The sequence below is a fragment of the Carcharodon carcharias genome (assembly GCF_017639515.1).
Source record: "Carcharodon carcharias isolate sCarCar2 chromosome 29 unlocalized genomic scaffold, sCarCar2.pri SUPER_29_unloc_6, whole genome shotgun sequence".
NCBI classification, from domain to species: Eukaryota; Metazoa; Chordata; class Chondrichthyes; order Lamniformes; family Lamnidae; genus Carcharodon; species Carcharodon carcharias.
In genome coordinates, this window is record NW_024470679.1 from 383,209 (window position 1) to 404,450 (window position 21,242).

Genomic DNA, 21,242 nt, shown 5'->3' on the forward strand with positions numbered 1-21,242 from the left:
CTAACCCCGTGCTGTACCTGTCCTGGGAGTGTTTGATGGGGACGGTGTAGTGGGCACTTTACTCTGTATCTAACCCCGTGCTGTACCTGTCCTGGGAGTGTTTGATGGGGACGGTGCAGAGGGAGATTTACTCTGTATGTAACTCCGTGCTGTACCTGTCCTGGGAGTGTTTGATGCGGACGGTGTAGTGGGCACTTTACTCTGTATCTAACCCCGTGCTGTACCTGTCCTGGGAGTGTTTGATGTGGACAGTGTAGAGGGAGCTTCACACTGCATTTAACCGCGTTCTATACCTGTCCTGGGAGTTTTTGATGGGGACAGTTTAGAGGGAGAATTACTCTGTATCTCACCCCGTGCTGTATCCTTCTTGGGAATATTTGATGGGGACATTGTAGAGGGAACTTTACTCTGTATCTAACCCTGTGCTGTACCTGTCCTGTGAGCGTTTGATGGGGACAGTGTAGAGGGAGATTTACTCTGTATCTAACCCCGTGCTGTCCCTGCCCTGGGGTGTTTGATGTAGACAGTGTAGATACAGCTTTACACTTTATCTAAACCCGTTCTGTACCTGTCCTCGGAATGTTTGATGTTGACAGTGTAGATAGAGCATTATTCTGTACATACCCCCGTGCTGCACCTGTCCTAGGAGTGTTTGATGGTGACAGTGTTGGTAGAGCTTTAATCTGTATCTGAACCCGTGCTGTACCTGTCCTGGGGGTGTTTGATTGGGAGAGTGTAGAGGGATCTTTACTCTCCATTTAACCCCGTGCTCTACCTGTACTGGGAGTGTTTGATGGCGAAAGTTTCGAGGGAGCTTTACTCTGTATCAAACCCCGCATTGTATCTGTTTAGGGAGTGTTTGATAGGGACAGTGTAGAGGGAGATTTACTCTGTATCTAACCCTGTGCTGTACCTGTCCTGTGAGTATTTGATGGAGACAGTGTAGAGGGAGCATTTCTATTTATCTAACACCGTGCTGCACCAGTCCTGGGAGTGTTTGAAAGGTACAGTGTAGAGTGAGATTTACTCTGTATCTAGCCCCGTGCTAAACCTGTCCTGTGAGAGTTGAAGGAGAGAGTGTAGATGGAGCTTTATTCTGTATCTAACAAAGCGCTGTACCTTTCCTCGGTGTGTTTGATGGGGATGGTGTAGAGGGATCTTTACGCTGTATCTAACCCCGTGCTGTACCTTTCCTCGGTGTGTTTGATGGGGATGGTGTAGAGGGAGATTTACTCTGTATCTAACCCTGTGCTGTACCTGTCCTGGGAGTGTTTGATGGAGACAGTGTAGAGAGAGCTTTACTCTGTATCTAACCCCGTGCTGTACCTGTCCTGGGAGTGTTTGATGGGGACGGTGTAGAGGGAGATTTACTCTGTATCTAACCCCGTGCTGTACCTGTCCTGGGAGTGTTTGATGGGGACGGTGTAGAGGGAGATTTACTCTGTATCTAACCCCGTGCTGTACCTGTCCTGGGAGTGTTTGATGGGGACAGCGTAGAGGGAGCTTTACTCTGTATCTAACCCCGTGCTGTACCTGTCCTGGGAGTGTTTGATGGGGACAGTGTAGAGGGAGGTTTACTCTGTATCTAACCCTGTGCTGTACCGGTCCTGAGAATGTTTGATGGTGACATTGTTGATAGAGCATTACTCTGTACCTAACACCGTGATGCACCTGTCCTGGGAGTGTTTGATGGTGTCAGTGTCGGGAGAGCTTTACTCTGTATCTGACCCCGATCTGTACCTGCCCTGGGAGTGTTTGATGGGAACAGTGTAGAGGGAGATTTACTCTGTATCTAACCCCGTGCTGTACCTGTCCTGGGAGTGTTTGATGGGGACAGTGTAGAGGGAGATTTACTCTGTATCTAACCCCGTGCTGTACCTGTCCTGGGAGTGTTTGATGGGGACAGTGTAGAGGGAGCATTACTCTGTATCTGACCCCGATCTGTACCTGCCCTGGGAGTGTTTGATGGGAACAGTGTAGAGGGAGCTTTACTCTGTATGTAGCACTGTGCTGTATCTGTCCTGGGAGTGTTTGATATTTAAAGTGTAGAGGGTGATTTACTCTGTATCTAGCCCTGTGCTGTACCTGTCCTGTGAGTGTTTGATGCCGTCAGTGTAGAGGGTGCTTTACTCTGTATCTAACCCCGTGCTGTACCTGTCCTGGGAGTGTTTGATGGGGACAGTGTAGAGTGAGATTTGCTCTGTATCTTACCCTCTGCAGTACCTGTCCTGGGAGTGTTTGATGGAGACAGTGTAAAGCGAGCTTTTCTCTGTATCTAACCCCCTGCTGTACCTGTCCTGGGAGTGTTTGATGGGGACAGTGTAAAGCGAGCTTTTCTCTTTATCTAGCCCTGTGCTGTACCTGTCCTGTGAGTGTTTGATGGGGACAGTTTAGAGGCTCTTTACTCTCTATCTAACCCCGTGCTGTACCTGTCCTGGGAGTGTTTGTTTGGGACAGTGTAGAGGGAGATTTACTCTGTATCTAACCCCTTTCTGTACCTGTCCTGGGAGTGTTTGTTGAGGACAGTGCAGGAGGAGCTTTACTCTGTATCTAACCCCGTGCTGTACCTGCCCTGGGAGTGTTTGATGGGGACAGTGTAGAGGGAGCTTTACTCTGTATTTAACCCCGTGCTTTACCTGTCCTGGGAGTGTTTGATGGGGACAGTGTAGAGGGAGCTTTACTCTGTATCTAACACCGTGCTGTACCTGTCCTGGGAGTGTTTGATGGGGACGGTGTAGAGAGAGCTTTACTCTGTATCTAACCCCGTGCTGTACCTGTCCTGGGAGTGTTTGATGGGGACAGTGTAGAGGGAGCTTTACTCTGTATCTAACCCCGTGCTGTACCTCTCCTGGGAGTGTTTGATGGGGACAGTGTAGAGGGAGATTTACTCTGTATCTAACCCCGTGCTGTACCTCTCCTGGGAGTGTTTGATGGGGACAGTGTAGAGGGAGATTTACTCTGTATCTAACCCCGTGCTGTACCTCTCCTGGGAGTGCTTGACGGGACAGGTTTTATCTTGCTGCATTCTACTTCCAGTTACTCATGCGATTCATGATAACTTTCTGTAATTGTCCTTTTTGTTACTTTCTTTCTCTGGCCTTGAATTGAAGACGTTGTAATTTCCGACCTTTCGACTTCAGTTCAATTGCAGGCTGAGCATGTTCTCCCAGAGTGAGTTGTGTTTGTTTTCTCAGTCAGCCTGTGACTGTCACACCCTTAGTCTTGCTCAATACTACATTCTGTCACAATCTAGTCAGCCAATGTTAGCACCACTTCCTCCTGGGCCAGCTCACGCTGTTGTCGCTCTCTGCTGAGCTGCTTTGAGCAGGCCCAGGCGCAGCCTTCTCTTCCACACCGGCGTGGACTCTTCCTGTGCCCTCTAATCCTACCGGTTTTTCTCTGGTCTTTATCCTCCTCTCCTTAGTTGCACACATCGTAATTCATCGACTCACCGAGTCCTGTGGCCCAGCAAGAGCCCATTCGGCCCATCCAGCCCAATCCCGTCGCTCAGTCACTCCCATTGCCCCCTCCCGCTGCCCGTTTATTTCCCTCCTCCCTCCCCTCCAATTATCTTTGGAAATCTTGCATCGTCCCCACTTCCAGACCCCCCACCCACCCCAACCTCTGCCTCATAGGCAGCGAGTTCCAGCGCATTCCCACTCGCTGTGTATAAATATTACTCCCTCACATCTACAACCCCCCACCACCACCCCCCCCCGCCCCCCCACCACAAAAATAAATCTTCAACCTGTCTCTGCCCCCCACCCCCCACCCCAACCACCTCCGAATGGGCTTGCAGCCCAAACCGAGCCCCCCAGTCCAAGTCTCTTCAACATTCACTTCCTGTTGGGGCTGAGAGACGGCAAAGCTGTTCAGGCCACAGGTCATCTTGTCCCATCCCTCCTGCCCATCTCCCCACTGGCCAGGGTTTATCCTGGCTCTACACCCCCACTTTGTTTCTCTGGCCCGGCTGTAAATGCCCTCAGACCCACAGTGATCCACCGGCTGAGCGAGGGCCAGGACACCCTCCCATCCCACATGTTCACACAGGGCTTCAGGCACCAGGCCGGGGAGCAGGATGCTCCTGGCAGTGCTTCCTTCCCAATGAGTCACCCAACCAGTGAAATCTACTTCATTCACTTCTGCAGTGGTTCAGTTCCCGGCTACAATAGGACAGAGCCAACTATCAACCGAAGGACAATGGTCCGAGCGAAGAGTTCGGCTGACAAATACCTGGGGCCCCTCACCTGTTGACCTGCCCCTTGCAATGTGACCTGCCCCTCACCTGGTGACCTGCCCTTCACCAGGTTACCTGCCCCTCACCTGGAGACCTGTCCCTCACCTGGTGACCTGCCCTTCACCAGGTTACCTGCCCCTCACCTGGAGACCTGTCCCTCACCTGGTGACCTGCCCCTCACATGGTGACCTGCCCCTCACATGGTGACCTACCCTTCACCTGGTGACCTGCCCCTCACATGGTGACCTGCCCCTCACCTGGTGATCACCTGGTGACCGACCCTTCACCTGGTGACCTGCCCCTCAGCTGGTGACCTGCACTTCACCTGGAGACCTGCCCCTCACCTGGTGACCTGCCCCTCACCTGGTGACCTGCCCCTCACCTGGTGACCTGCCCCTCGCCTGGTGACCTGCCCCTCACCTGGTGACCTGCCCCTCGCCTGGTGACCTGCCCCTCACCTGGAGACCTGCCCCTCACCTGGAGACCTGCCCCTCACCTGGACACCTGTCACTCGCAATGTGACCTGCCCCTCACCTGGTGACCTGACCCTCACCTGGAGACCTGCCCCTCACCAGGTGACCTGCCCCTCACCTGGAGACCTGCCCTTCACCTGGAGAATTGCCCCTCACCTGGTGACCTGCCCCTCACCTGGTGACCTGGCCCTCACCTGGAGACCTGCCCCTCACCTGGTGACCTGACCCTCACCTGGAGACCTGCCCCTCACCTGGTGACCTGCCCCTCACCTGGAGAATTGCCCCTCACCTGGTGACCTGCCCCTCGCCTGGTGACCTGCCCCTCACCTGGAGAATTGCCCCCCACCTGGAGACCTGCCCCTCACCTGGTGACCGACCCCTCACCTGGTGACCTGCCCATCACCTGGTGACCGACCCCTCACCTGGTGACCGACCCCTCACCTGGTGACCTGCCCCTCACCTGGTGACCTGCCCCTCACCTGGTAACCTGCCCTTCACCTGGTGACCTACCCCTCACATGGTGACCTGCCCCTCACCTGGAGACCTGCCCCTCACCTGGACACCTGCCCTTCACCTGGTGACCTACCCCTCACATGGTGACCTGCCCCTCACATGGTGACCTGCCCTTCACCTGGTGACCTGCCCCTCACCTGGTGACCTGACCCTCACCTGGAGACCTGCCCCTCACCTGGTGACCTGACCCTCACCTGGAGACCTGCCCCTCACCTGGTGACCTGCCCCTCACCTGGTGACCTGCCCCTCACCTGGAGAATTGCCCCTCAACTGGTAACCTGCCCCTCACCTGGTGACCTGACCCTCACCTGGACACCTGCCCTTCACCTGGTGACTACCCCTCACATGGTGACCTGCCCCTCACATGGTGACCTGCCCTTCACCTGGTGACCTGCCCCTCACCTGGTGACCTGACCCTCACCTGGGTACCTGCCCCTCACCTGGTGACCTAACCCTCACCTGGAGACCTGCCCCTCACCTGGTGACCTGCCCCTCACCTGGTAACCTGCCCTTCACCTGGTGACCTACCCCTCACATGGTGACCTGCCCCTCACCTGGAGACCTGCCCCTCACCTGGACACCTGCCCTTCACCTGGTGACCTACCCCTCACATGGTGACCTGCCCCTCACATGGTGACCTGCCCCTCACATGGTGACCTGCCCTTCACCTGGTGACCTGCCCCTCACCTGGTGACCTGACCCTCACCTGGAGACCTGCCCCTCACCTGGTGACCTGACCCTCACCTGGAGACCTGCCCCTCACCTGGTGACCTGCCCCTCACCTGGTGACCTGCCCCTCACCTGGAGAATTGCCCCTCAACTGGTAACCTGCCCCTCACCTGGTGACCTGACCCTCACCTGGTGACCTGCCCCTCACCTGGAGAATTGCCTCTCACCTGGTGACCTGACCCTCACCTGGTGACCTGCCCCTCACCTGGAGAATTGCCTCTCACCTGGAGACCTGCCCTCACCTGGAGACCTGCCCCTCACCTGGTGACCTGCCCCTCGCCTGGTGACCTGCCCCTCACCTGGTGACCGACCCCTCACCTGGTGACCTGCCCCTCACCTGGTGACTGACCCCTCACCTGGTGACCTGCCCCTCACCTGGAGAATTGCCCCTCACCTGGTGACCGACCCCTCACCTGGTGACCTGCCCCTCACCTGGAGAATTGCCCCTCACCTAGTGACCTGCCCCTCACCTGGTGACCTGCCCCTCGCCTGGTGACCTGCTCCTCACGTGGTGACCTGCCCCTCACCTGGACACCTGCCACTCGCAATGTGACCTGCCCCTCACCTGGAGACCTGCCCCTCACCTGGTAACCTGCCCCTCACCTGGTGACCTGCCCCTCTCCTGGAGAATTGCCCCTCACCTGGTGAACTGCCCCTCACCTGGAGACCTGCCCTTCACCTGGTGACCTGCCCCTCACCTGGTGACCTACCCCTCGCCTGGAGACCTGCCCCTCACCTGGTGACCTGCCCTTCACCTGGAGAATTGCCCCTCAACTGGTAACCTACCCCTCACCTGGAGACCTGCCCCTCACCTGGAGACCTGCCCCTCACCTGGTGACCTGCCCTTCACTTGGTGACCTGCCCTTCGCCTGGAGACCTGCCCCTCACCTGGTGACCTGCCCCTCACCTGGCGACCTACTCCTCACCTGGAGACCTGCCCCTCACCTGGAGACCTGCCCCTCACCTGGACACCTGCCCTTCACCTGGTGACCTGCCCCTCACCTGGAGACCTGCCCCTCACCTGGTGACCTGACCCTCACCTGGAGACCTGCCCCTCACCTGGTGACCTGCCCCTCACCTGGTGACCTGCCCCTCACCTGGAGAATTGCCCCTCAACTGGTAACCTGCCCCTCACCTGGTGACCTGACCCTCACCTGGTGACCTGGCCCTCACCTGGAGACCTGCCCCTCACCTGGTGACCTGCCCCTCACCTGGAGAATTGCCTCTCACCTGGTGACCTGCCCCTGACCTGGAGACCTGCCCCTCACCTGGAGACCTCCCCTCACCTGGTGACCTGCCCCTCACCTGGAGAATTGCCCCTCACCTAGTGACCTGCCCCTCGCCTGGTGACCTGCCCCTCACCTGGTGACCGACCCCTCACCTGGTGACCTGCCCCTCACCTGGTGACCGACCCCTCACCTGGTGACCTGCCCCTCACCTGGAGAATTGCCCCTCACCTGGTGACCGACCCCTCACCTGGTGACCTGCCCCTCACCTGGAGAATTGCCCCTCACCTAGTGACCTGCCCCTCACCTGGTGACCTGCCCCTCGCCTGGTGACCTGCTCCTCACCTGGTGACCTGCCCCTCACCTGGACACCTGCCACTCGCAATGTGACCTGCCCCTCACCTGGAGACCTGCCCCTCACCTGGTAACCTGCCCCTCACCTGGTGACCTGCCCCTCTCCTGGAGAATTGCCCCTCACCTGGTGACCTGCCCTTCACCTGGTGACCTGCCCCTCACCTGGAGACCTGCCCTTCACCTGGTGACCTGCCCCTCACCTGGTGACCTACCCCTCGCCTGGAGACCTGCCCCTCACCTGGTGACCTGCCCCTCACCTGGTGACCTACCCCTCACCTGGAGACCTGCCCCTCACCTGGAGACCTGCCCCTCACCTGGTGACCTGCCCTTCACTTGGTGACCTGCCCTTCACCTGGTGACCTGCCCCTCACCTGGTGACCTACCCCTCGCCTGGAGACCTGCCCCTCACCTGGTGACCTGCCCCTCACCTGGCGACCTACCCCTCACCTGGAGACCTGCCCCTCACCTGGAGACCTGCCCCTCACCTGGACACCTGCCCTTCACCTGGTGACCTGCCCCTCACCTGGAGACCTGCCCCTCACCTGGTGACTGACCCCTCACCTGGTGACTGACCCCTCACCTGGTGACCTGCCCTTCACAGATGCGAAGGAATCCCATGACCAACGGATCAGATCTAAGCTCTGCAGTCCTGCCACATCCAGTTGTGAATGGTGGTGAACAATTAAACTACTCACTGGGGGAGGAGGCTCCACAAATATCCCCATCCTGAATGATGGGGGAACCCAGCACATCAGTGCAAGAGATAAGACTGAAGCATTTACTACAATCTTCAGCCAGAAGTGCCGAGTGGATGATCCATTTCAGCCTCCCCCGGAGATCCCAAGCATCACAGATGCCAGTTTCAGCCAATTCAGTTCACTCCACATGATATCAAGAAACGGCTGAAGGCACTGGATACTGCAAAGGCTCTGGGCCCTGGCAATATTCCAGCAATAGTACTGAAGACTTGTGCTCCAGAACTTGCTGTGCCCCTAGCCAAGCTGTTCCAGTACAGCTACAACATTGGCATCTACCCGGCTATGTGGAAAATTGCCCAGGTACGTCCTGAACAGTAAAAGCAGGACAAATCCAACCCGGCCGATTACTGCCCCATCAGTCTACTCTCGATATTCAGCAAAGTATGAAAGGGGTCAGCAACAGTGCTATCAAGTGGCATTTGCTTAGCAATAACCTGCTCAATGACGCCCAGTTTTGGTTTCGAGAGGGCCACTCAGCTCCTGACCTCATTACAGCCTTGGGTCAAACATGAACAAAAGAGCTGAACTCCTGAGGTGAGGTGAGAGTGACTGCCCTTGACATCAAAGCAGCATTTGACCGAGTGTGGTATCAAGGAGCCCCAGCAAAACTGGAGTCAATGGGAATCGGGGGAAAACTCTCCGCTGGTTGGAGTCATACCCAGCACAAAGGAAGATGGTTGTGGTTGTTGGAGGTCAGTCATCTCAGCTCCAGGACATCACTGCAGGAGTTCCTCAGGGTAGTGTCCTCGGCCCAACCATCTTCAGCTGCTTCATCAATGACCTTCCTTCCATCATAAGGTCAGAAGTGGGGATGGTTGCTGATGATTGCACAATGTTCAGCACCATTCGCGACTCCTCAGATACTGAAGCAGCCCATGTCCAAATGCAGCAAGACCTGGACAATATCCAGGCTAAGGGCTGACAAGTGGCAAATAACATTCGCACCACACAAGTGTCAGACAATGACCATCTCCAACAAGAGAGAATCCAACGATCGCCCCTTGACATTCAATGGTATTACCATCGCTGAATCCCCCATTATCAACATCCTGGGGGTTACCATTGACCACAAACTGAACTGGACTAGCCATATAAATATTGTGGCTACAAGAGCTGGTCAGAGGCTGGAATCCTGCGGTGAGTAACTCACCTCCTGACTCCCCAAAGCCTGTCTACCATCTCCAAGGCACAGGTCAGGAGTGTGATGAATACTCCCCACTTTCCTGGATGAGTGCAGCTCCCACAACTCTCAAGAAGCTCAATACCATCCAGGACAAAGCAGCCCTGCTTGATTGCCACCACAAACATTCGCTCCCTCCACCACCGACGCACAGTAGCAGCAGTGTGTGTACGATCTACAAGATGCGCTGCAGGAATTCACCAAGGCTCCCTCGACAGCACCTTCCAAACCCACGACCACTACCATCTAGAAGGACAAGGGCAGCAGACTCATGGGAACACCCCCACCTGGAATTTCTCCTCCAAATTACTCACCATCCTGACGTGGAAATATATCGGCCATTCCTTCACTGTCACTGGGTCAAACTCCTGGAACTCTGTTCCTAACAGCAGTAGGGGTATAGCTTCTCAAGAGAAGCTAGAGATGGGTAATAAATGCTGGCCTAGCCAGTGATGCCCACATCCCATGAACAAATTAAAAAAAACTGGTGTTCTGTTCCTCACAGGTTCTACCTTCTCTGGCTTTGGCCCCTCTGCCTCATAGCCAGAGAGGAACTTGTGCCAAGTCTGGAAGTCAGCAGGAGCTGCACACTTAAAACAATTATCTGAGGGCAACACATGTGTTAATCTCAACATTAATCATAGTTTAAAATAGACTGAGTGAGCTGCTAAACCACAGCTGAGCTCGTGTTGAGAGGTTTGTGGGATCCGCTTTAGTTCGTTAGATTGGGTTACTAGTGAGCGCCCATTGGTGCGTTCAGTAAGTGTCGAATCTGAGAACAGAAATGACAGTTCATCACAGCTCCCCAAAACAGCATTGACACAATAACCTCCAAAAGATGGAGAGTAACCAGTCTCCTCCTGACAGTCTGAAGAAGCAGAACAGAGAGGTTTCTCATTCCGTAAAAGTGCATTAGTATGTGAGGGACCCGTACCCCAGTGAGAGTCAGTGTGTGAGGGACCCGTACCCCAGTGAGAGTCAGTGTGTGAGGGACCCGTACCCCATGAGAGTCAGTGTGTGAGGGACCCGTACCCCAGTGAGAGTCAGTGTGTGTGGGAACCGTACCCCAGTGAGAGTCAGTGTGTGTGGGAACCGTACCCCAGTGAGAGTCAGTGTGTGAGGGACCCGTACCCCAGTGAGAGTCAGTGTGTGTGGGACACGAACCCCAGTGAGAGTCAGTTTTTGTGTGACCCGTACCCCAGTGAGAGTCAGTGTGTGTGGGACCTGTACGCTAGTGAGATTCACTTTGTGTGGGACCCGTACCCCAGTGAGAGTCAGTGTGTGTGGGACCCGTACCCCAGTGAGAGTCAGTGTGTGTGGGACCCGTACCCCAGTGAGAGTCAGTGTTTGTGGGACTCGTACCACAGTGAGAGTCAGTGTGTGTGGGACCCGTACCCCAGTGAGAGTCATTTTATGTGGGACGCGTACCCCAGTGAGAGTCAGTTTATGTGGGACCCATACCCCAGTGAGAGTCAGTGTATGTGGGACCCGTACCGCAAAGCGTTTCAGTGTTTTATGAACTCTGACCCGAGTGAGAGACAGTGAGTTTGGGACCTGTGCCTCAGGGAGACTAGGTTTGTGTGAGATCTGAACATCAGTGGAGTCAGTGTGTGGGGGACCTTGATGCCAATGAGAGTGCATAGAATCCGTAAAACAGTGAGAATCATTGTGCGCGGGACCTGTACCCCAGTGAGAGTTAGTGTTAGTGGCACCTGTAACCCAGTTATATTCAACGGGTCTTCACCAGTAATACAGAGGGAGTCACTTTGTGTGGGACTTGTTCTACAGTGAGAGTCAGTGTGTGTGGGACGCGTACCCCAGTGAGAGTCAGTGTGTGTGGGACGCGTACCCCAGTGAGAGTCAGTGTGTGTGGGACCCGTACCCCAGTGAGGGTCAGTGTGTGAGGGACCCGTACCCCAGTGAGAGTCAGTTTGTGTGGGACCCGTACCCCAGTGAGAGTCAGTGTGTATGGGACGCGTAACCCAGTGAGAGTCATTGTGTGTGGGACCCGTACCCCAGTGAGAGTCAGTGTGTGTGGGACCCGTACCCCAGTGAGAGTCAGTGTGTGTGGGACCTGTACCCCAGTGAGAGTCAGTGTGTGTGGGACCCGTGCCCCAGTGAGAGTCAGTGTGTGTGGGACCCGTACCCCAGTGAGTATCAATATGTGTGTGGGACCCGTACCCCAGTGAGAGTCATTGCGTTTGGCACCCGTACCCCAGTGAGAGTCAGTTTCTGTGGGACTCTTACCCCAGTGAGAGTCAGTGCGTGTGGGACCCGTACCCCAGTGAGAGTCAGTGTGTGTGGGACCCGTACCCCAGTGAGAGTCAGTGTGTGTGGGACCCGTACCCCAGTGAGAGTCAGGCTTTGTTTAATTTTGTAGTTAATCCTCTGAGTCTTACTGCTTTTATCCACTCTCCCCAGGAAGCCCTTTCCGTTGTAAGTGAAGACCAGGCGCTCTATGAATCTTCATTTGCTGCTTCCCAGCTGTTGAAGGCGGAGATTGGTTCTGGTGATTACAGTCAGCCTGGTAAAGGGAGTCCGGAAATGGGAGAACAGGACTGGAGCAACCCCAGCAGCCGAGTCATGGTGAAGAGGGAGGTTGAGCAAGTCAATGGTACAAGGTAAGGCCCATAGCATCTCACTACGCGGGCCGCCCTGCTGGGAGTTAGACTCATTGGATCCATTTCTCACTGACGTGACTCCTGCCTCGCCCATGGAGCTCAATCACTGTTTACCTCCGTTAGACCACATGTAAAGCTGTGTGCACAGTGCCGGTCTCCATATCCCTTGGTTAGACCACCCTGGGAGCATTGTGCACAGTTCCGGTCTCCGTATCCCTTGGCTAGACCACACTGGGAGCACTGTGCACAGTGCCGGTCTCCATATCCCTTGGTTAGACCACACTGGGAGCATTGTGCACAGTTCCGGTCTCCGTATCCCTTGGCTAGACCACACTGGGAGCACTGTGCACAGTGCCGGTCTCCATATCCCTTGGCTAGACCACACTGGGAGCACTGTGCACAGTTCCAGTCTCCATATCCCTCGGTTAGACCACACTGGGAGCACTGTGCACAGTTCCAGTCTCCATATCCCTCGGTTAGACCACACTGGAAGCATTGTGCACAGTTCCAGTCTCCATATCCCTCGGTTAGACCACACTGGGAGCACTGTGCACAGTTCCAGTCTCTGTATCCCTTGGTTAGACCACACTGGGAGCACTGTGCACAGTTCCAGTCTCTGTATCCCTTGGTTAGACCACACTGGGGGCTCTGTGCACAGTTCCGGTCTCCATATCCCTTGGTTAGACCACACTGAGAGCACTGTGCACAGTTCCGGTCTCCATATCCCTTGGTTAGACCACACTGAGAGCACTGTGCACAGTTCCGTTTTCCATATCCCTTGGTTAGACCACACTGGGAGCACTGTGCACAGTTCCGTTTTCCATATCCCTTGGCTAGACAACACTGGGAGCACTGTGCACAGTTCCAGTCTCCATAATCCTTGGTTAGACCACACTGGGAGCACTGTGCACAGTTCCAGTCTCCATAATCCTTGATTAGACCACACTGGGTGCACTGTGCACAGTTCCAGTCTCTGTATCCCTTGGTTAGACCAAACTGGGAGCACTGTGCACAGTTCCGTTTTCCATATCCCTTGGCTAGACCACACTGGGAGCACTGTGCACAGTTCCAGTCTCCATATCCCTTGGTTAGACCACACTGGGAGCACTGTGCACAGTTCCAGTCTCCATATCCCTTGGTTAGACCAAACTGGGAGCACTGTGCACAGTTCCAGTCTCCATATCCCTTGGCTAGACCACACTGGGAGCACTGTGCACAGTTCCAGTCTTCATATCCCTTGGTTATACCACACTGGGAGCACTGTGCACAGTTCCAGTCTCCGTATCCCTTGGTTAGACCACACTGGGAGCACTGTGCACTGTTCCGGTCTCCATATCCCTTGGTTAGACCACACTGGGAGCACTGTTCACAGTTCAAGTCTCCATATCCCTTCGTTAGACCACACTGGGAGCACTGTTCACAGTTCCAGTCTCCATATCCCTTGGTTAGACCACACTGGGAGCACTGTGCACAGTTCCCCACTCCGTATCCCTTAGTGAGACCACAGTGGGAGCACTGTGCACAGTTCCAGTCTCCAATCCCTTGGTTAGACCACACTCGGAGCACTGTGCACAGTTCCAGTCTCCGTATCCCTTGGTTAGACCACACTGGGAGCACTGTGCACTGTTCCGGTCTCCATATCCCTTGGTTGGACCACACTGGGAGCACTGTTCACAGTTCAAGTCTCCATATCCCTTCGTTAGACCACACTGGGAGCACTGTGCACAGTTCCAGTCTCCATATCCCTTGGTTAGACCACACTGGGAGCACTGTGCACAGTTCCGCACTCCGTATCCCTTAGTGAGACCACAGTGGGAGCACTGTGCACAGTTCCAGTCTCCAATCCCTTGGTTAGACCACACTGGGAGCACTGTGCACAGTTCCAGTCTCCATATTCCTTGGTTATACCACACTGGGAGCAATGTGCACAGTTCCGGTCTCCATATCCCTTGGTTAGACAACACTAGGAGCACTGTGCACAGTTCCAGTCACCATAACCCTTGGTTAGACCACACTGGGAGCACTGTACACTGTTCCAGTCACCATAACCCTTGGTTAGACCACACTGGGAGCACTGTGCACAGTTCCAGTCTCCATATCCCTTGGTTAGACCACACTAGGAGCACTGTGCACAGTTCCAGTCACCATATCCCTTGGTTAGACCACACTGGGAGCACTGTGCACAGTTCCAGTCTCCATATCCCTTGGTTAGACCACACTGGGAGCACTGTGCACAGTTCCGGTCTCCGTATCCCTTGGTTAGACCACAATGGGGGCACTGTGCACAGTTCCAGTCTCCATATCCCTTGGTTAGACCACACTGGGGGCACTGTGCACATTTCCGGTCTCCATATCCCTTCGTTAGACCACACTGGGAGCACTGTCCACAGTTCCAGTCACCATAACCCTTGGTTAGACCACAATGGGGGCACTGTGCACAGTTCCAGTTTCCATATCCCTTGGTGAGACCACACTGGGAGCACTGTGCACAGTTCCAGTCTCCGTATCCCTTGGTTAGACCACACTGGGAGCACTGTGCACTGTTCCGGTCTCCATATCCCTTGGTTAGACCACACTGGGAGCACTGTGCACAGTTCCAGTCTCCGTATCCCTTGGTTAGACCACACTGGGAGCACTGTTCACTCTTCCGGTCTCCATATCCCTTGGTTAGACCACACTGGGAGCACTGTGCACAGTTCCAGTCTCCATATACCTTGGTTAGACCACACTGGGAGCACTGTGCACAGTTCCAGTCTCCATATCCCTTGGGTAGACCACAGTGGGAGCACTGTGTACAGTTCCGGTCTCCATATCCCTTGGTTAGACCACACTGGGAGCACTGTGCACAGTTCCAGTCTCCATATCCCTTGGTTAGACCACACTGGGAGCACTGTGCACAGTTCCGGTCTCCATATCCCTTGGTTAGACCACACTGGGAGCACTGTGCACAGTTCCGCACTCCGTATCCCTTAGTGAGACCACACTGGGAGCACTGTGCACAGTTCCAGTCTCCAATCCCTTGGTTAGACCACACTAGGAGCACTGTGCACAGTTCCAGTCTCCATATTCCTTGGTTATACCACACTGGGAGCAATGTGCACAGTTCCGGTCTCCATATCCCTTGGTTAGACCACACTGAGAGCACTGTACACTGTTCCAGTCACCATAACCCTTGGTTAGACCACACTGGGAGCACTGTGCACAGTTCCAGTCTCCATATCCCTTGGTTAGACCACACTAGGAGCACTGTGCACAGTACCAGTCACCATAACCCTTGGTTAGACCACAATGGGAGCACTGTACACTGTTCCAGTCACCATAACCCTTGGTTAGACCACACTGGGAGCACTGTGCACAGTGCCAGTCTCCATATCCCTTGGTTAGACCACACTGGGAGCACTGTCCACAGTTCCGGTCTCCGTATCCCTTGGTTAGACCACACTGGGAGCACTGTGCACTCTTCCGGTCTCCATATCCCTTGGTTAGACCACACTGGGAGCACTGTGCACAGTTCCAGTCTCCATATACCTTGGTTAGACCACACTGGGAGCACTGTGCACAGTTCCAGTCTCCATATCCCTTGGGTAGACCACAGTGGGAGCACTGTGTACAGTTCCGGTCTCCATATCCCTTGGTTAGACCACACTGGGAGCACTGTGCACAGTTCCAGTCTCCATATCCCTTGGTTAGACCACACTGGGAGCACTGTGCACAGTTCCGGTCTCCATATCCCTTGGTTAGACCACACTGGGAGGACTGTGCACAGTTCCGCACTCCGTATCCCTTAGTGAGACCACACTGGGAGCACTGTGCACAGTTCCAGTCTCCAATCCCTTGGTTAGACCACACTAGGAGCACTGTGCACAGTTCCAGTCTCCATATTCCTTGGTTATACCACACTGGGAGCAATGTGCACAGTTCCGGTCTCCATATCCCTTGGTTAGACCACACTGGGAGCACTGTACACTGTTCCAGTCACCATAACCCTTGGTTAGACCACACTGGGAGCACTGTGCACAGTACCAGTCTCCATATCCCTTGGTTAGACCACACTAGGAGCACTGTGCACAGTACCAGTCACCATAACCCTTGGTTAGACCACAATGGGAGCACTGTACACTGTTCCAGTCACCATAACCCTTGGTTAGACCACACTGGGAGCACTGTGCACAGTGCCAGTCTCCATATCCCTTGGTTAGACCACACTGGGAGCACTGTCCACAGTTCCGGTCTCCGTATCCCTTGGTTAGACCACAATGGGGGCACTGTGCACAGTTCCAGTCTCCATATCCCTTGGTTAGACCACACTGGGGGCACTGTGCACAGTTCCGGTCTCCATATCCCTTGGTTAGACCACACTGGGAGCACTGTGCACAGTTCCAGTCACCATAACCCTTGGTTAGACCGCACTGGGAGCACTGTGCACAGTTCCAGTCACCATAACCCTTGGTTAGACCACACTGGGAGCACTGTTCACAGTTCCAGTTTCCATATCCCTTGGTGAGACCACACTGGGAGCACTGTGCACAGTTCCGGTCTCCGTATCGCTTGTTTAGACCACACTGGGAGCACTGTGCACAGTTCCGGTCTCCCTATCCCTTGGTTAGACCACACTGGGAGCACTGTGCACAGTTCCGGTCTCCCTATCCCTTCGTTAGACCACACTGGGAGCACTGTTCACAGTTCCGGAGTCCATATCCCTTGTTTAGACCACACTGGGAGCACTGTGCAAAGTTCCAGTTTCCATATCCCTTGGTTAGACCCACTGGGGGCTCTGTGCACAGTTCCGGTCTCCATATCCCTTGGTTAGACCACACTGGGAGCACTGTGCACCATTCCAGTTTCCATTTCCCTTGGTTAGATCACACTGGGAGCACTGTGCACAGTTCCAGTCTCCATTTCCCTTGGTTAGACCACAGTGGGAGCACTGTGCACAGTTCCAGTCTCCATATCCCTTGGTTAGACCACACTGGGAGCACTGTGCACAGTTCCAGTCTCCATTTCCCTTGGTTAGACCACACTGGGAGCACTGTGCACAGTTCTGATTTCCATATCCCTTGGCTAGACCACACTGGGAGCACTGTGCACAGTTCCAATCTCCATTTCCCTTGGTTAGACCAAACTGGGAGCACTGTACACAGTTCCAGTCTCCATTTCCCTTGGTTTGACCACAGTGGGAGCACTGTGCACAGTTCTGGTCTCCTTTTTAAATGAAAGATATGCAGCCAGTGGAGAAGGTTGAAAAATTTTCACAAGGATGAGAGCTGAATTGAGAGGATATAATTGTCAGTTAAGTGAAAAGAGAAGGCTGAGGTGTGACCTGATCGATGTCTTTAAAATGATGAAAGAGTTTCGTTGGTGTAGATGTAGATATGTTTCCACTTGTGGTGGGTAGAGGGAGTGGGGTTCTCTGTAGGGACACCACAACTCAGGACCATCAATTGAAGACAGTCACTGCAGGAATTGAGGAGATCTGACAGAGTGAGTTAACGTTTAACTTGAGTTTCTCCCTGCTCAGACTCCAAGTTAATGCTCATCCAAATAACCAATCATTAATCTTGGTGTTACCTTCCTTTTCCCAACAGAGAATCTCCTGTAGACTGCAGTGTTGTCAGACGGAGTAAGATAGTGAGTGGAACTGAAACGACTCAAACCCCCTACCCTGCTGGATACAGTGAGCAGAGAGATAGCCCACCCAACAGCAGCACTCACGAGAAAAGGGTCATTGTTCCAGCCGGTAAGATGGCAAACTCCAGAAACACATCCTAGCTCCATTGTTATAGTGGACACACACACACACACACACACACACACACACACACACACACACACACACACACATACACACAGGTTGGTCTCACACACACATGCACACACACACACACACACACACACACACTTTCACACACACAGGTCGGTCTCACACACACACACACACACACACACACACACACACACACACAGACACACAGGTCGGTCTCACCTACACATACACACACACACAGACACACAGGTCAGTCTCACACACACACACATACACACACACACACACACACACACACACACACACACACACACACTGGTGACATACACACACAGAGGTTGGTCACACACACACACACAAACGCAGGCTGATGACACACACAGACTGTTGACACACACATGGGCTAGTATGCACACACGCAAACAGGCTGGTGACACACACACACACACACACACTGTTGACACTCATGTAGTTACAGATGACACCCCCAGTAACAGGGACACACATACAAACTCAGTGACACAGACACACACATAATGAAAGTGACACACACTCTGTGACAGTGACACGCACTCAGTGACAATGACATGCACTCAGTGACAGTGGCACGCATAAAGTGACAGTGACTCATTCAGTAACAGTGACACACACAGTGACACAAACTCAGTGACAGTGAGACACACTCAGTTACAATGCACAGAAAGACACACACTCAATGACATTGACAAACACTCGGTGACAGTGACACACACAGTGTCAGTGGCACATGCACACATGCATGCACAGTGATGGTGACACACACAGTGACAATAACACAGACACAATGACAGTGACACACACACTTACAGTGACAGACACACACAGTGACAGTGAAAGACTTTCAGTAAAAGTTACACACACACACACAGTGACACACACACACACACACACACAGTGACAGTGACACACACTCAGTGACAGTGACACGCATTCAGTGAGCGTGGAAAACATTCAGTAACATCTACAAGCACACACAGTTAAGCACTCAGACATACACCTATACACACACATACATACACACAATCACACACACACACATACTCACAGACAGTGACACGCACACTGTGACAGTGACACGCACTCACTGACCATGACAATCACATAATGACAGATACACACACTCGGTGACAGTGACAAACATTCAGTGGCATGCATACAAACACAGTGACAGTGATACACACAAATTGTCAGACTGAGATATATATTTAAGATAAAAACAAAAAACTGTGGATGCTGGAAATCCAAAACAAAAATAAAAATAGCTGGAAAAACTCAGCAGGTCTGGCAGCATCTGCGGAGAGGGACACAGTTAATGTTTTGAGTTTGAATAACCCTTCAACAGAACAAAGGAAAAATAGAAGAGAAGTGGAATATAAACTGGTTTAAGGGGGGTGGTGGGACAGGTAGAGCTGGATAGAGGGCCAGTGATAGGTGGAGATAACCAAAAGATGTCACAGACAAAAGGACAAAGAGGTGTTGAAGGTGGTGATATTATCTAAGGAATGTGCTAATTAAGGGTAGAAAGCAGGACGAGCAAGTTACAGATAGACCTAATGGGGGTGGGGGGGAAGGTACAGATAGTCCTACTGGGGGTGGGGGGGAAGGTACAGATAGTCCTAGTGGGGGTGGGGTGGGGGTGAAGGTACAGATAGTCCTAGTGGGGGTGGGGGTGGGGGTGAAGGTACAGATAGTCCTAGTGGGGGTGGGGTGGGGTGAAGGTACAGATAGCCCTAGTGGGGGTGGGGTGGGGGGAAGGTACAGATAGTCCTAGTGGGGGTGGGGTGGGGGTGAAGGTACAGATAGTCCTAGTGGGGGTGGGGGTGGGGGTGAAGGTACAGATAGTCCTAGTGGGGGTGGGTGGGGGGAAGGTACAGATAGGCCTAGTGGGGGTGGGGTGGGGTGAAGGTACAGATAGTCCTAGTGGGGGTGGGAGTGAAGGTACAGATAGTCCTAGTGGGGGTGGGGTGGGGGTGAAGGTACAGATAGCCCTAGTGGGGGTGGGGTGAAGGTACAGATAGACCTAGTGGGGGTGGGGTGAAGGTACAGATAGACCTAGTGGGAGTGGGGTGAAGGTACAGATAGACCTAGTGGGGGTGGGGTGAAGGTACAGATAGACCTAGTGGGCGTGAGGTGAAGGTACAGATAGCCCTAGTGGGGGTGGGATGGGATGAAGGTACAGATAGCCCTAGTGGGGGTGGGGTGAAGGTACAGATAGACCTAGTGGGAGTGGGGTGAAGGTACAGATAGCTCTAGTGGGGGTGGGGGGAAGGTACAGATAGACCTAGTGGGAGTGGGGTGAAGGTACAGATAGACCTAGTGGGGGTGGGGTGAAGGTACAGATAGACCTAGTGGGGGTGGGGGAAGGTACAGATAGCCCTAGTGGGGGTGGGGTGAAGGTACAGATAGCCCTAGTGGGGGTGGGGTGGGGGTGAAGGTACAGATAGACCTAGTGGGGGTGGGGGTGGGGGTGAAGGTACAGATAGTCCTAGTGGGGGTGGGGTGGGGGGAAGGTACAGATAGAGCTAGTGGGAGTGGGGTGAAGGTACAGATAGCCCTAGTGGGGGTGGGGTGGGGGGAAGGTACAGATAGAGCTAGTGGGAGTGGGGTGAAGGTACAGATAGCCCTAGTGGGGGTGGGGTTGGGGTGAAGGTACAGATAGCCCTAGTGGGGGTGGGGTTGGGGTGAAGGTACAGATAGCCCTAGTGGGGGTGGGGGGAAGGTACAGATAGACCTAGTGGGAGTGGGGTGAAGGTACAGATAGCCCTAGTGGGGGTGGGGGGAAGGTACAGATAGCCCTAGTGGGGGTGGGGGGAAGGTACAGATAGACCTAGTGGGAGTGGGGTGAAGGTACAGATAGACCTAGTGGGAGTGGGGTGAAGGTACAGATAGCCCTAGTGGGGGTGGGGGAAGGTACAGATAGACCTAGTGGGAGTGGGGTGAAGGTACAGATAGCCCTAGTGGGGGTGGGGGAAGGTACAGATAGACCTAGTGGGAGTGGGGTGAAGGTACAGATAGCCCTAGTGGGGATGGGGTGGGGGTGAAGGTACAGATAGCCCTAGTGGGGGTGGGGTGGGGGGAAGGTACAGATAGCCCTAGTGCGGGTGGGGTGGGGGTGAAGGTACAGATAGCCCTAGTGGGGGTGGGGTGGGGTGGGGTGAAGGTACAGATAGTCCTAGGGGGAGTTGGGGTGAAGGTACAGATAGGCCTAATGGGGGTGGGGGGAAGGTACAGATAGCCCTAGTGGGGGTGGGGGTGAAGATACAGATAGTCCTAGTGGGGGTGGGGTGGGGGAGGGTGAAGGTACAGATAGACCTAGTGGGGGTGGGGTGGGGTGGGTGAAGGTACAGA

General features: G+C 54.2%; 1 protein-coding gene across 5 annotated transcripts in view; it reads left to right on the forward strand.

Annotated features, from left to right (window-relative positions):
- Nucleotides 1-21,242, forward strand: part of LOC121274113 (Friend leukemia integration 1 transcription factor-like) — a 193,861-nt gene that overhangs the window by 76,782 nt on the left and 95,837 nt on the right. For 4 of the 5 annotated variants that reach the window (XM_041181272.1, XM_041181274.1, XM_041181273.1 and 1 more), the window contains exons 2-3: nucleotides 11,892-12,091; nucleotides 17,677-17,828. In XM_041181272.1, the coding sequence (XP_041037206.1) occupies nucleotides 11,892-12,091; nucleotides 17,677-17,828 (352 nt within the window). The remainder of the gene's footprint in view (nucleotides 1-11,891; nucleotides 12,092-17,676; nucleotides 17,829-21,242) is intronic. The other variant, XM_041181276.1, reaches the window with a different exon arrangement.